We start from the raw sequence: 14,556 nt of genomic DNA, 5'->3' as shown, positions 1-14,556 counted from the left end.
GGTCTCTTGAATTCCACATGAATTTAAGATCAGTTGGCTAATTCGTAACATAGAAACTACCTTGAATTTTGATGGGCATTGCATTTATCACTTTGCTTCATGATGACACTTAAAAATGAATATGCAAGTTCATATTTATGTCATAAAATTTCACTTGAATAGCAATGTAGTCCTAAGTTTTCCTATGAAACAATTAGAAAACTTAAAAGAACATATTCATTTTGGACATCACATATGAACACAGGGTTTCAGTGTGTTTAAAGACTTTATTTACAACAGATGTCACAGCATGTTAGTCATAAAAATCATCAGAATCATCGGTGTTATGGTTTCTAGGGCGTAAAGCAGCCTCAATTTCTGAGTTACTGTCGTCAGACTCATCCCAGAGGGCTGGAAAATAAAACCAGACAGTCATTTAACATTTCTGCACTCTGGTTAAGAGCTTACAAAACAGCAGAGCATGGAAGGACTGGTTAAGCGGAGTGTCGGTCTGCAAAATGCCTAACAGGGACACCACGTGATGTACCTGACCAGACACACCCAAATGCATGTCACACTGCACAAATTACACAAAGTGTGTCCTATGCACTGTTATGGAAAACAATTTGCAGAATACTTCCTTTTCCCTTCTGTTGTGCCCAACTCTTTATTACAGGATAGGGATTTAAAGTCAGGGTTACATGGAAGCAGGGTTCCCTGGTGTGCTGTATCAGCCTGATGCCGCCCCACCTCAGCTGTCCCTCCACTTTTATCTCCCATTCTTCTTTATGAGAGCAGAGAGGAGAAGGGAAAGACGTGACAGAGGAATAAGCAGAGATGGTTAGCCTGAGACAGGGCTTTGGTTCACATCGTTTACTTGAGAGGTGAACCCAGGAACCATGGAGACAGTGTAACAAGGAAGACAGGAAGCCAATGAAGGGTATGATGATGAGTGGGTGCCTGGCAGTGAGTGGACAGGCAGGGCTCAGCCTGCTGGGGCCCCCTGAGAGACTGCAGAACTCTCCCCAAGGTTGTCCCAGTGAAGAGCAAGGGAGCGGGGTTACTGATCCACCAACTTGCCTCTGTTGGTTGAGGGTTGCTCTCAACCCAGGGCATCAACTCCGTGGTACTCTGGGCTGCCTTGTGAGGGCTGAGCATGCTCCTGCAGCCAGAGAAAGCCCTCAGGCAGAGAGACACAGCTGCTTGGTGCAGGAAGCTGTGGGCGTTGTGAATTGGAGCTGAGGTGCCCTGTGGGTGGTCTGGCAGGATGTGGTGGTGGAGTGCACTGCGTCTACCGCATCAACAATCCCCTAACTCTGCGGACACCCGCATGGCAACACCTGCCAGCTCTGTGCTGACTTCTCATATGCGACCCGATCTCATCCTCACACCAGTCTGGCAAGGTAAGTATTAATGTTTCCATTTCACTGAGCAAACAAATGGGCGCTGAGGGGGTTAAGAAATTGGCCACAATCACTGCCTGTGAGTAGCCAAGCTGGGAGTCCTACCCAAGTCATCTGACTCAAGCCTGTACTCTCCATCACAACCCCCTGGGTACTTGTCTCCCCCACAGTAGGTAGCTGTCCTTCTAGAAGAGTGATTCACACTGGGGTGCTTGCTAAAAATGCAGATTCCTAGGCCTAGGTTCTACAGCCGCTCTGAATTAGTTTCCACGCTGCGTTAGCAAAGTGGGTGCTAAATAAATAGTAGGTATTTTTGTTATTGGCAGTAAAACTATTAATCGAATTATACCTTTAATTTAAGGTATAAGCAGTTTAAGAAGACAGGAGCTGAGAGAGCCCAAGCTGGGCAGGGGATATGCCACAGTGTTAGGGTGGCTAGATTTTTCCTGTGAGCTGGGGGTTGAAGGATGAATAGGAGCTCACTGGGCTGAGGAGAAGGAAAAGGAACTCCCTAGAGAAGGAACAACACGGGCAAAGGTACAGAGGCATAGGTGTGGTACAGCTGAAAAAAGCTGACTGTGGCTTGACCCAAACAGGGGACCTTGGGAGGAATAAGCTGGAGAGCAGAGCTGAGGCCTCCCAGGAATGGAGAAAGCTCAGACTACACTGCAGGCACGGGGAGGCATCGGCAGTCCTTACACAGGAAGGTCGGGGGAAGCCAGGGTCTGGAGGCTGGTGGCCAGGTGAAGGACAGTCAAGAGCTGGGAGGAACTCGGTATGAGGAAACCAGTTAGAGTTACTCCAAGAGCCTGTCCAGTCATGAGCAATGGGTGCTTCCGAGGATGGGGAGAGTCAAGAAACATTTTATTGGTAAAATACATGGTGCCGATAATTAATTAGACATGGAGGCCAGGATGCCCTGCAAATTCATACTTGCAAATTACAATGCTCTGCCCCTGAGGTCCATGGCACCTGTGTGGTCCTGTCTGTGAAGAACGGAGCCTCCAGAAGCCCTCAGGCTCCACCCCAGGGAGAACTGCAATGGCAGTCCCTGTGAGCATGCCCGCTTCAGGACTCACATGAGGGTGTAAACAACAAATGCATGTCACAGAGTTTTTTGGTTAAAACACAAAAAGAAAATCTGTTGTCCGATTATCTCTCTTACCATTAGATTTTAACTTGATCATGGGTTTCTTTTTGTTTTCATGCCTGCAAAATAAAGAAACAGTCTAAGTTCTGGAAAAAAAAAAAAAAAGACAATGAAACTAGTATTTTCATAATGAATGCATTAGAGAAGGAGCACTTTGATTCACTGGAGGCTAGAACTTTACACTTACTTCCCAGAGTTTAAAAGTAAAGGGAAAATATCGGGATGCAGCGTGGCCTTGCTGGGAGGGTCGCTACTCAACAGCATTGCTCCCGTCCTGGGTGTGTCCCCTCAGCAGGTCTGCATGGCCCACCCCGCGCTGCTGAGCTGTGCCTGTGTAGGGCCATGTGTTCTTGGGGGAGGATGATCGCATGGGCCCCTGAGGCAGAGGACCGGTTTCCCTCAACAGTCTTCTGGAAGACACTGATGCGTGAAGCTTTAGTGCTTTCAGGCAAGCTAAAAATGAAACACTGAGAGTAGGGAATTCAGGATGTTGGTAAGGAAGTTAAAATACTGAGTCAAACCAGTGGCAGCAATACTAACAGCCTAAGGAAGGAGTTCAACACAAACACCTGGTAGAGGGCACTGCAAGTGTCATACAAATGCTAGTGTTCATGGCATCCAGGACCGAGTGACTTCTCGACTGAGGCCAATATGGCAAGAAAACTTGCTCCACAGGATATGATTTCTCTGTGTGCCTTTTCAGGAGTTTTTGCAATTTTAATGAATTTAAAAGTCTCCCCAGGGAGCAGCACTCAAATGTTTTATGATGCTGAGATTTTTAAAGAATTGCCTGAATGGTCACAGGAGATGTTGGTAGAGAAACCATTCTTGGTGCATAGTTTGACGCTTTGCCCTACCCCACGTACCACCACTGCCCTTCTCAAGGCCAGGGCCTTGCTCTTCTGACAAAGGAAACCCTGCAAATATCTTTTCCTTCCCTTTGGGCCAAGTCTGGTTGACTTTTGGCTTAAAAATCTACCTTTTGCTATAATTTACTGTTTTTTCAGAACAACATGCTTCGCTAATGTATTGTTTTCTAGGCTATCTTTCAGTGTTCCCTTTAAATTTAGTGCCTGTTTCTTTAATTGCCATGACTGAGTAGCACTCACAGCCATTTCTCCATGAAGCATGGAAGACCCCTACGAGCATCTGGAAAGGCCAGCAGCTGACTGACAGTCCTGGAGCTGCCAGGATTGTGGGGACCTGCCAGTGAGGTGAGCCTGAAAGAACCCGTTTTACAGAAAGTGACACACACATCACACACACACTAAATGCAACCGCAGGGATGTCTATTATTTCCCCACCTCCCGCTATCTGAGGACACTGGGCTAGGTGCTGCAGGAGAGGGTGGATTATAAAAATGCTAGGAGGGGTGGAAAGAGGCTAATTTGCCAGCCACGGTCCATATAAGAAGAGCCACAGGGGGAACAGGAGAAATCTTTGCCAGCTGGGAGGACGAGGGCACTGTGGCAGGCAATCGGGGGAGCTGCAGGACCACAGAGAGAGCCAGGCACCTCCAAAGGCAGAGGCCTTCACAGGCCAGGACTGAGGAACAAGGTGTGGCAGCAGGGAGCCCCTGACACAGAGCTGAGGCCTGTGTCCACTGAGGACACAGTGGCAGGTGAGCTCAGCTCCATCTCAGCAAATGGTACCCCCGACCCACTAGTCCCCCCAAGCCTCTCTCCAGTCTCCACTCCTCCTTCCTCCACACCCAGTCTGGCCCTCGGTCCTGCCAATTCCCCCACCTCCCCACAATACTTCCAGCAGTCCTCGCCAGTTCCCTGGGCACTGCCAGCACACTGGGCAACAAAACTATCAGCTCTTGCTTCTTTCTCTGCAACAACTTCCTAACTAGTGACACACACTCATCTTGTCCCCTACAATCCATTTCCCACTAGGCAATGAGAGTGAGCTTTCTGAAATGCAAATCTGGTCACTCCACTTCCTTGCTTAAAATTCTTCAATGCCTTTCCACTGATTTCTGCACAAAGACCTAAATCTCAAGCAGTGCCTCCAAGGTGGATCCCCCAGGAGTGTCGTGCTGTCCTCCTGGAGTCTTCCCACTTCTGACTCCCTATCTTCACCACTGAGTCCTCGTCAAGTTGCTGTTTCACATCCACTTGTGCAGCGAACAGATGTGCCACTCCTCCCCCTCTGAACTGCAAGCTCCATGCGGGCAGTGACCACAGCTGTTTCAGCTCACCTGGGTAACGCGGTGCACAGCACTTAACAGGTGTTTAGTATGTTCACTTGGAATGAACAAGTGAACCTCACTAAGCATAGGGCCCTGCTTAAAGGCATTTGATCAATATTCAATTATATAATACTTGATTTACATATTTCTATTTAATATTGCACTTCAGAATCAAGTTTAAGTTTCTTTGGCTTCCCTGGTGGCAAAGAAAAAATAAAAATAAAAACCCAGAAAAGCTAAAGGGGGAAAAAAAAAAAAAGGAAAAAGTCATGCACAAGGCCGTAAACACAAACAACATGAGAACCATCTATGCGCGTGTGTGTTAGTTGTCACTTAACTCATCAAAAGCAATCAGCCAGCAACGCTCAGTCCCACCACGGAGGTGACCCACTGAGCATTTCAGGGACCTCGCTTCTGCATGTGGCACTCTAGGAAAAAATGATTTCCTGAAGCCATGTCTCTATGAGGCCACTTGAACTTGCTTTTTCTGTTTGTCCTGTGGTTACACAGTGTGGCTTTGAGAACATTTAAGCCACAGGGAGCCAGTAAACATCCCAGTGAAATGTGAATTAATTGTGTAATGGTTCTTAATTGTCTGTGTTACTGGTTTTCTCACAGGAAACATGTTTCAGAGCTAAATGTGCGTGGTGCATGGTCTACCCACGGAGACGGGCAGAGCGTGCTTTTCAGTGTTTTGTTCTCCACTCTCATATCTAAGGGGCAATTATTTTTCCTTTTGGGAAAATCTCTGAAAGTCAATGTGACCCTGCAATTCATAGCTGATGTTTTATTATACAGAATTCTTAGGGTCAACATTTTTTTTCTCTAGGTCATGCCTAATATGTAAAGCTAAGGCAAGGCTGATGGAGAAGCCTGAGAACTTTCTATGGTGTGCTGGACAGAGCCAACTACTTTGGCTACTAGAGTAGATGAAAGAAAAACAAAACTGCAAAACTGCATTTCAGAAAGTAAAAGAAATCGAAGAGTCATGTTTGTAGGCCATGGGATACGGTCACCATGTGGTCTTATGTGCTCGGAATCTAACTGCTGAATCTTTGCTGAGAGTGTAGAAGTAAAGTTTTCATCTTGTAAGGCAGAGGTTTTCTGTAAAGAACCAGAGAGTAAATAGTTCAGGCTTTGTGGGCTATACGGTCTGCCACAACTACTCAATTGTGTTTGTAGCATGAAAACAGCCATGGACAATTTGTAAACTAAAAGATGTGGCTGTATTCCAACTAAACTTCATGTATAGACACTGAGATTTGAATTTCATATAACTTTCACATGTCATGAAACATTATTCTTTTAATTTTCATCCAACCATTTAAAATGTGAAAACCACTCTTAGCTTGCGGACTGTATGGACCCAGGCAGGGGCCTGGGCATGGCCCAAGGGCCATTACTGCTGTAAAGAATTGCCTCACATGAGGCCCATGCTGCAGGTCAGAGAGCCTGCCTTTCCCCGCACCGCGGCTCAGGGCGACTCTTGGAACCGCGGAGGGTAGACTTGGTATTTTTTCCCTAGAAGTTTACAACTGGACTGGAGGTCCTACTTCAAAATAAACCATTTTCAGCAAGACACTGCAGATGATTAACTGAGTAAACTAAAATATAACCATGTTCCACTCTTCTCATTTGAATGGGACAATTGGCTGGGTGTGGTGGCTCACGCCTGTAAGCCCAGCACTTTGGGAGGCTGAGGCGGGTGATCGTCTGAGGTCAGGGGTTCGAGATTGGCCTGGTCAACATGGTGAAACTCTGTCTCTAATAATAATACAAAAATTAGCCAGGCATGGTGGTACGTGCCTGTAATCCCAGCTACTCAGGAGGCTGAGGCAGAAGAATCGCTTGAACCTGGGAGGCAGAGGTTGCCGTGAGCTGAGATCGCGCCACTGCACTCTAGCCTGGGTGACAGAGCGAGACACCGTCTCAAAAAAATTTAATTAATTAGTTTTAATTAATTAAAAAATAATGGGACAATTATCTCTGCAGAATTTCCCAGTAGCTTTGGTCATTTTTTCTCCCAGCTGTGCCAGGAATACCCCATTCCCCATTAGGGGAATACCCCATTAGGGAGGTGCTCACTTGTTGCCGTTCTGCTGTGCTGACTTCACCACATCTCCCCCTCTACCTAGCCCTTAAGCCATCTCATTTTGGATGCATTTTGGTAACTGCTTATAAATTCCCCTGCTATTGATAAACCAGATTAGGCCAATGCTAATCAACGTCACTTTTGTTCTCAACCTTGTTAAACTTAAGAAGTTAGGGCCAGCCAGGACTTCAACAGAACAGGTTTTGTCTGAGAGCAGCCCTGGTACACAGTGAACACTCTACACATGGAGTCAGGATGACACAGTGTGCTATGGAAAACAGTAACAATTACGTGTCAGTGGTTCATTTTATATGAACAAAAGGCTAATGTAGCTAGAATTGGTCTACACAGTCAACATCAATATAAAGTTAGATAGTAAGGATGACTGACAATAGTAGGTTTTGCTTTGTGGAGCCAACAAGACAAAAATGAGACACGGAATACCCAAGGCCAAGAAACCCACTATTCAATTAGAACACGGCATTCACAGATTATCAATCCAGAGCCTTCACTGTACAGTGGTGGAGCCCAGAGAGGTTGAGAGATGTGTCCTAAGACACACAGAGTGAGCCAGCAGCAGAGCAGAAGTGGAACAAAATGCTCTTCCCAGGACACTCCTACAAATGCACATGTTGTAGACACCCGCCCCACAGGGCCTCTTGAGCAGCAGTAAAACAGTAGGGCAGGGAGAACCCTGCCGCAGCATGCGCCTGGCTATGTGATCTGCTTTCAGAAGCTGAGACAGAATCAGCTCTGGGGCCAGACAGACTCTGCTCACTCGTGATCCCGGGCAAGTTCTCTACCTCTTCAAGCACCAGTTTTCTTGTCTGTGGAATGGGGACAGCAATGCCTTCCTGGAAGTGTTCTGAGAAGTTTGCAGACAATCCTGTGAGAGCCTGCAGAAAGCAGACTTCAGTAAGCAGTGCCACTGCACTGTCAGCACATGTGGATCAACAAAAGCATGTGCTCAGTTTGGTGATGTGCAGCCGTGGGTTCTAAGTGGAGGTGATGAGTACTCACGAACAGGGGCCGAGGAATGGGAAGTTTGGGGACAGACGGAGAGAAGACAGGCCTGAGATGCATGAAGTTTCTTCCTCGAGGAAGCTGACAAGTGGGTGCCCTTGAAATGGGAAGAGACAGGGCAACTGCCTCAGCCAGGCCTTCCAAGAGCAGGGGCAGAGCAAGGCATCGGACTCTGTGCTGGGGCTGCAGCAGCAAACAAGACAGACTCGCTCGATGCCCTTGAGGTGCTCATGCTCCAGTGAGGAGACTGACACCAGAATAAATACCATGAAATGGGCTGAAAAGGCAACTGTGGGGTTGGCTGAGAACTGATGACAGTGGAATTGGGGGATGATGTTCCAGGCCTCCAGCATGTGCCAAGAGCTCTCATCAAGGTCAGGGCCCGAAGCCAGACACCTTTCCATCAGCAGACAAGACAACAGCCAGGGAAGAACCCCAGTGAGACTCTGCAAGTGTGTTCACACAGGTCCTGCTTCCTGAAACTGGAGATGCACGAGCAGACGGCATATTCACAGTCATCACCAGTCTCCCTTTGAAAATGTATGTGTCCACACACACACACATTCACACACACTCTCTCACACACTCTCTCTCACACACACACACACTCTCTCTCTCTCTCTCTCTCACACACACACACACTTATGCAGATAACTGTATGAAATGCATGATTCCCTGCAGCTCAAGTACATGATGCCATACAGAAGTAAGGGAACTTGTACAAACTGACTTTTATTTTAAAAAAACAAAACTAGAGTGAATGGTGCAGCTATACATCCATGCTTACTCACTCAGGAAGTGCAATGACTATCCAGCACTGGTGATTAAGAAACCCGCTGCTGGGCACGGTGGCTCGCTTATAATCCCAGCACTTTGGGAGGCCGAGGAGAGAGGATCACCTGAACTCAGGAGTTTGAGACCAGCCTGGGCAACCTGGCGAAATGTCGTCTCTACCAAAAATACAAAAAATTAGCCGGGCTATGGTCCCAGCTGCTTCGGAGGCTGAGGTGGGAGGATTGCTTGAGTCTGGGAGGCAAAGGTTGCAGTGAGCAGAGATCATGTCACTGCACTCCAGCCTGGGTGACAGAGTGAGACCCTGTCTCTAAATAAATAAATAAATGAAACGAAGCCTGCCCACTGTGGGAGGGAGGGTACTGGGAAATGGCTTCTATCCCTGCACTACAGATGGTAACAGAAATAGCTAGGGAGACCACAGGAGGGGCATGCTGTACAGCCAGGTCTCTGCTTAGGAAACTTTCATAAGGTTGAGTTAAGCCTTGAAAAATCTAGAAGGCCTTAACCAGGTAAAAGAGTGGAACAGGAGCATTCCACTAAAAGCCAGGGACATGAAATAGTGGGTCATATGCGGCAATGACATGCGGTCTGGTTGTTAACTTTCTTGAGCAGGAGGACAAGGGGAGCTGGCTGGTAAGGGTGTGTAGACTGCCCATGCTCGACAGGGGTGCAGGCAACAAAGGCCCCCTGAGAGATTTGTGGCAGCAAAGGTGGGTGTCAGATACTCATTCCTGGCCAGAGCCGGAGCAGGGGGTGGAATTTGGAGAAAAGAACAGAGAGAAAGCCTCATGCTAGTAAGACACTGACTCAATTTCATGGTCAATATCTTTTTATTCTTTTTTTTTTGAGACGGAGTTTTGCTCTGTCACCCAGGCTGGAGTGTAGTGGCACGATCTCGGTTCGCTGCAAACTGCCTCCTGGGTTCAAACAATTCTCCTGCCTCAGCCCCCTGAGTAGCTGGGATTACAGGCACCTGCCACCATGTCCAGCTAATTTTTGTATTTTTAATAGAGATGGGGTTTTGCCATGTTGGCCATGCTGGTCTCGAACTCCTGACCTCAGGTGGTCCACCCACCTCAGCCTCTCAAAGTGCTGGGATTACAGGTGTGAGCCACCGCACCCAGCCATCATTTCTTTTTTTTTGAAACAGAGTCTTGCTCTGTTGCCCAGATGAGTGCAGTGGTGCAATTTCGGCTCACTGCAAGTTCTGCTTCCCAGGTTCACGCAATTCTCCTGCCTCACCCTCCCAAGTAGCTGGGATGACAGGTGCACACTACCACACCTGGCTAATTTTTTTTTTTTGTATTTTTAGTAAAGACAGGGATTCACCATGTTGGCCAGGCTGGTCTCGAACTCCTGACCTCAAGTGATCTGCCTGCCTTGGCCTCCCAAAGTGCTGGGATTACAGGTGTGAGCCACTGTGTCTGGCCTGTCATATCATTTTTTTAAAAAGAAAAAATAGCCATGGCCTATTAACAAATATACCCAAGTTATTGTGACTTTGAGGCCTCACCAACTGAGTGTGGCAATAAGACTCAGAGGGTCCTGCCAGGAGCACTGTCTATGACGTCCAGGATAAGGAGGAATGGCTCCCGGCAGGAAGTGTCCTTCCAGTTCTGAAGTCTAATTAGCAGGCTGAAAATAGCGAATTTATGAGAAGACATGGTCTTTAGACTCCAAATTCTAAAATTTTAAGTAATTTTTGACTGCTAGCGGAAATCAGTATTACAATTTCTAAAGGAGCAATTTCAGCTGGAACGTTCCCCAAAACAAACATATGTTTCTGAAAAACAGAAGGCAAAAAATAATCCAGAAAGAAAAAAATCCCAGTGACTGTGCCAACAAATCTCGGTAAACACTAATTTTAGGTTTTAAAGGCCTATCAGTAATTTAACAAAGTCTGAGCGCCCCCTGATGGTTAATCAGGGGTCCTACAGAAGATGCCACTTTTGGCTACCTGAGGTCAACTTGTTAACTTTTCTCTTCAAATAATCAAGCAAGTCATTGTTCTTATTTGCTTTGTGCAGAAAAAACAAAGTATGTAGGCTTGTGATAAGAAACGTGACATGTTTAGGAAGCTGCCAATTCAGTGGAATTTAAGAACGGAGATGTGCCAAACGCAAGACAGAGAAGAGTGCTTTTATATAAGAACCTAAAGGACTTCCAGGAAAAACTCATTTTTATTTCACTGGACTATTGGTTCCTTATAATCTTTATGTTATCCTGGGGAAAACGGCACAGTGACCAGGCAAAGACAGAAAATGCCACCGCCCCCACCAGAGCATCAGCTGCAGGCTGGCGCCCTCCACTGGCCGCTCTGGTGGCTGCAAGGCTGGCACAGAATGCCACCCATGGTGGCCCTGCCAGGGAACTGTGGCTGGGTGACTTCTGCTACCTTTCCCCCAGGCAATTATGCTGCAAGCACACACCCTTTCCTTTTGGTAAAACATTATCTGGTCCAACCAGTAAGCTGAAGTTACAAGGCAGGAACCAGCAAGCTAAGGGCAGGCTGTTAAAATATACTCTCCATTGAACAAATGGATCCGGGAGAGTGAAAACCGCTTGCTGGGGAAGGTAAAGCGAGACAATGTTTGCAGAGGAGAGGAAGCTCTGGCATGCACCCCTGAACAAAAGGGAACAAGTGGTCTTTACTTGGAGAACGGCTTCCTATTAGGACTCACTCCTTCGTACATTATGCCTTTCATCCCCACTCAACCACAAAATGATTTTGCTGAAGCAAATACAATGGTAGAAAAAGATTTACACTGAAAGAATCTTTAATAATAAACTGTTGCCAATCTGCCTACTTGCCCGTGATTTATAATACAATAAACATCGGATTCTATTACGGCTCATGCACTGAAGCTGCTGCTCTGAAAAAACGGCATATGAAAGCACCCGAACCCCACCACCATCACAATGAAATGAGCATGTATAAATGTGCTAAGAGTATCTCTTTGCATCTTTTATAGCTTGTGTGTATTAATCTGTAACGCTTATTAAGAAAGTCATTGCTATGCAAAGCAGCACCCAATCCCTTTCTCTGGCTTTTCAACAGGAGTGCACTGTTTAGCCAATAGGACAGACCCTCTGGCCCTCATTCTGCATTCATCACAGGCAACATTTGCACAATGTATCTCTCAAAGGCGGCTGAAAAGAAGGCCTTAATACTCATGTAAACAACTGCAAACCAATTACTTAATGAATCAGGCCCACACATAATGAGGTGCAGACAAAGAGCTATAAATGCATTTTTGCGCCCAAGCCGCTGCTTTAAAGTAAAATCCCTCAGCTGTAGTTTGGGCTTAACTAGCACATCATAATTATTGTCTCTAGGACATCAGAGGAAGCCATTTTTTTTTTTTTTTAGGTCCAGCGGTTTTTTTTTTTTTTTTTTTTTTTTTCTGAGGTTGCTCATCAGCTCACTGACAAAATAGAGCAAAGAAGAATTTTAAAAGTGCTACAGCAGCACTGCACTGTTATGTTTATTCTCAAGTACCGGGTTTCGAGACCACTTGTAAAAGCAATAAAGCACAAGGAGTGACTGCAGTAAGTGGGATCCTTAAATGTAAGCCTCTAAGAAATTTCAGTGAATCCAGCACAAACAGCAAAACTGGAGCTCTCCAAAGCCCAGGGTGGCGTATTAACAACACCAAACCCAGCACAAGAACCAAACTGTGACAAACAGCACGCCAAGCCTACGCACTCTGGGCCCAGACCTTTTCATCACTGGATTATTATCAAGTGCCTAGAACCAAGAGTTCCTTGAAGGCCTTTTTGTGTGTGTGTGTGTGTGTGTGTGTGTGTGTGTGTGTTTTTTTTTTTTTTTTTTTTTCTCTTTTGCTTGTTTTCTTAAAGCGGATGATGAGATTACTTGTAATTTATTAGGAAATTCATTTCATACAGAAATACTAATAACAAAAGGCCTCTGCCTCAATTTGAAGGAGGAAAAAAGTTTGATTTTAGTTTAGTGAAATATAGACAAGATGTGAAATTATTAGGCTGAGAAATGTTCTACAAAATCCAATTGCTTTCTCAATGTCTTTAAACATTTCCCAAAGAACCTATGTAAAGACTGTTTAGGAAGAACTGGGTTTTTTAGTGCCTCTATATATTATTAAGCCAAATGGTAACATTCGGCCCTGAAAACTATCTGTAGAATTTACTGTCTTTTAAAATTTCTTTTAGGAGACCTAGAACTTGAATTTATAATATAATCGTAATAACATAATACTTTTAACACTCTTCCTGTCCTATTTACCTCCCATTTCCTTCAAAAATACGGATGAAAACTCAGGCATTAAAAATAATAACTTCTGATAATTAAATGAGTTATCTCCCTAAAACTGAACTTGTCAAGTTTCTAAAACCCATAATTTTAGAAATTCAGTCTCATTTTAATATATACTCCAGGTTCTAAAAACACTGTATTGTTTTATAAAATATGAATAAAAATAGGATTTTTTTATTTAAAAAATTCGACATTCCTGGCTCAAATCATTTTCTCTTATGGAACATTGTATGTTATACTAGAAATGTAAAGTTCCTGTTCTAAAATTTCATCACAAACAAGCAGTTAATTCAAATGTAATATAATCATCTGAAGGACATCTTTTTACTGAGCAATGCTGTTCCAAAAGGAAAGTTGCTATGCCATTTTAAACAATATTTAGCTCAAAGCAAAAGAGCAAGGTATTTCATCAGATGACGGCTGATATTCCCATCTATAAATTCTAAGTGACCTGAAGCTACTGTGATTAGTATTTTATGTTAATGACAAATTCGGCACACAACTCTCTTAGCACTGGTCAAAAAACTTACAAGAAGTGAGTGCTACAGTTTGACAAATGTGAAGAGATAAATTTTGTTCTTTATGGAAAATAAGCAAGAAAGTATTAAAAAGGAAAGAATAATCTAGCCTAAATACTTGGTTTAAAAAAAAGAGAAAAATAAAAATGAATATCCAGCAATTACTAGTTTATATATTAGCCATCACAAAAAGAAGAAACATGCCACTTTATTTCTTTTAAGGCCTGATGTTTTCTCTCTGCCCTTTTTTCTGACAACCTCCATTGTGTGGTCTCTAAGCAGTCCTACTGCGAGCAGCTGTAGACGCTAATTTGTGGTTCACTGAGGTGTCAATTGAGTCTTAAACCAAGGAAACAACAGCTGCAAAACAATACTTGGCTCTGGTGCAAATATTTTCAAAGGTAGACTAAAGTTTCAACTGTTATTTTAGATAAACAAAAACCCAAACCATAACCCTCCAAGTCACACAACAAAATAATATGCAGCTAGAGTTTAATTCATTGCATTGTGACATTTCTCATCTTGTTGCTGCTATTCAGAAAGGCTTTCACAACTTTACCTTGACAAAGGACTTCCTTCACTAGATGAAAAACTAGCTTCCGACGCAATTTTGTTAGCCGTCTTTGTCTCGAATGCACCGCTGCCAATATTCAAACCTGCGATAAGCGTAAACATGGAGAGTGAGGGTTAGCTGTCATGCAGCCACGGGACAAAATGAATAAAGTGGCCTCACAGTAAGTTTGGTGAAACAAACGCCAGCAGAGGAAGAATCTGTTCAAGCCACAGAAGGCAAGGGAGCTTCTGAGGCAGAGAATGAAATGCTGGTAGAACGTTGAAAGGGAGTGGGGCGCTTTCCTGTGATACCTAAACAGTAGCCACAAAAAGTGAAAACTGAAATCATCCAAAGAGTTCAATTTTAAATGACCAAGATGCACATGTAGGCATATGGATCTCTACTGTGTCACAAAGCACTGGATAATTCCCATTGTTATAACACACGGGTAGCAAACCAGGGCTCAGAAATAATTGAGACCTGTGGATAACAGTTACCCACCTTATCCACTCTTAAGCCCCTCTGTAAAATCCTCTATTTTCCATCCCATAGAGGAGA

The 14,556-nt window shown here is 44.8% G+C and overlaps 1 protein-coding gene across 7 annotated transcripts in view; it reads right to left on the bottom strand.

The window, feature by feature from the left end:
• Positions 1-250: 250 nt before the first annotated feature.
• Positions 251-14,556, bottom strand: part of KIZ (kizuna centrosomal protein) — a 120,501-nt gene continuing 106,195 nt past the window's right edge. For all 7 annotated transcript variants that reach the window (XM_050745440.1, XM_050745438.1, XM_050745434.1 and 4 more), the window contains 3 exons: positions 14,005-14,101; positions 2,548-2,591; positions 251-390 (listed from right to left, as the gene is read on the bottom strand). In XM_050745440.1, coding sequence (XP_050601397.1) covers positions 293-390; positions 2,548-2,591; positions 14,005-14,101 — 239 coding nt within the window. In that variant the 3' untranslated portion in view covers positions 251-292. The remainder of the gene's footprint in view (positions 391-2,547; positions 2,592-14,004; positions 14,102-14,556) is intronic.

The sequence above is a fragment of the Macaca thibetana genome, chromosome 10 (assembly GCF_024542745.1).
Source record: "Macaca thibetana thibetana isolate TM-01 chromosome 10, ASM2454274v1, whole genome shotgun sequence".
NCBI lineage: Eukaryota > Metazoa > Chordata > Mammalia > Primates > Cercopithecidae > Macaca > Macaca thibetana.
Note: the sequence above shows the minus strand (reverse complement) of the source record. Positions and strands in the feature narration are given on the sequence as shown.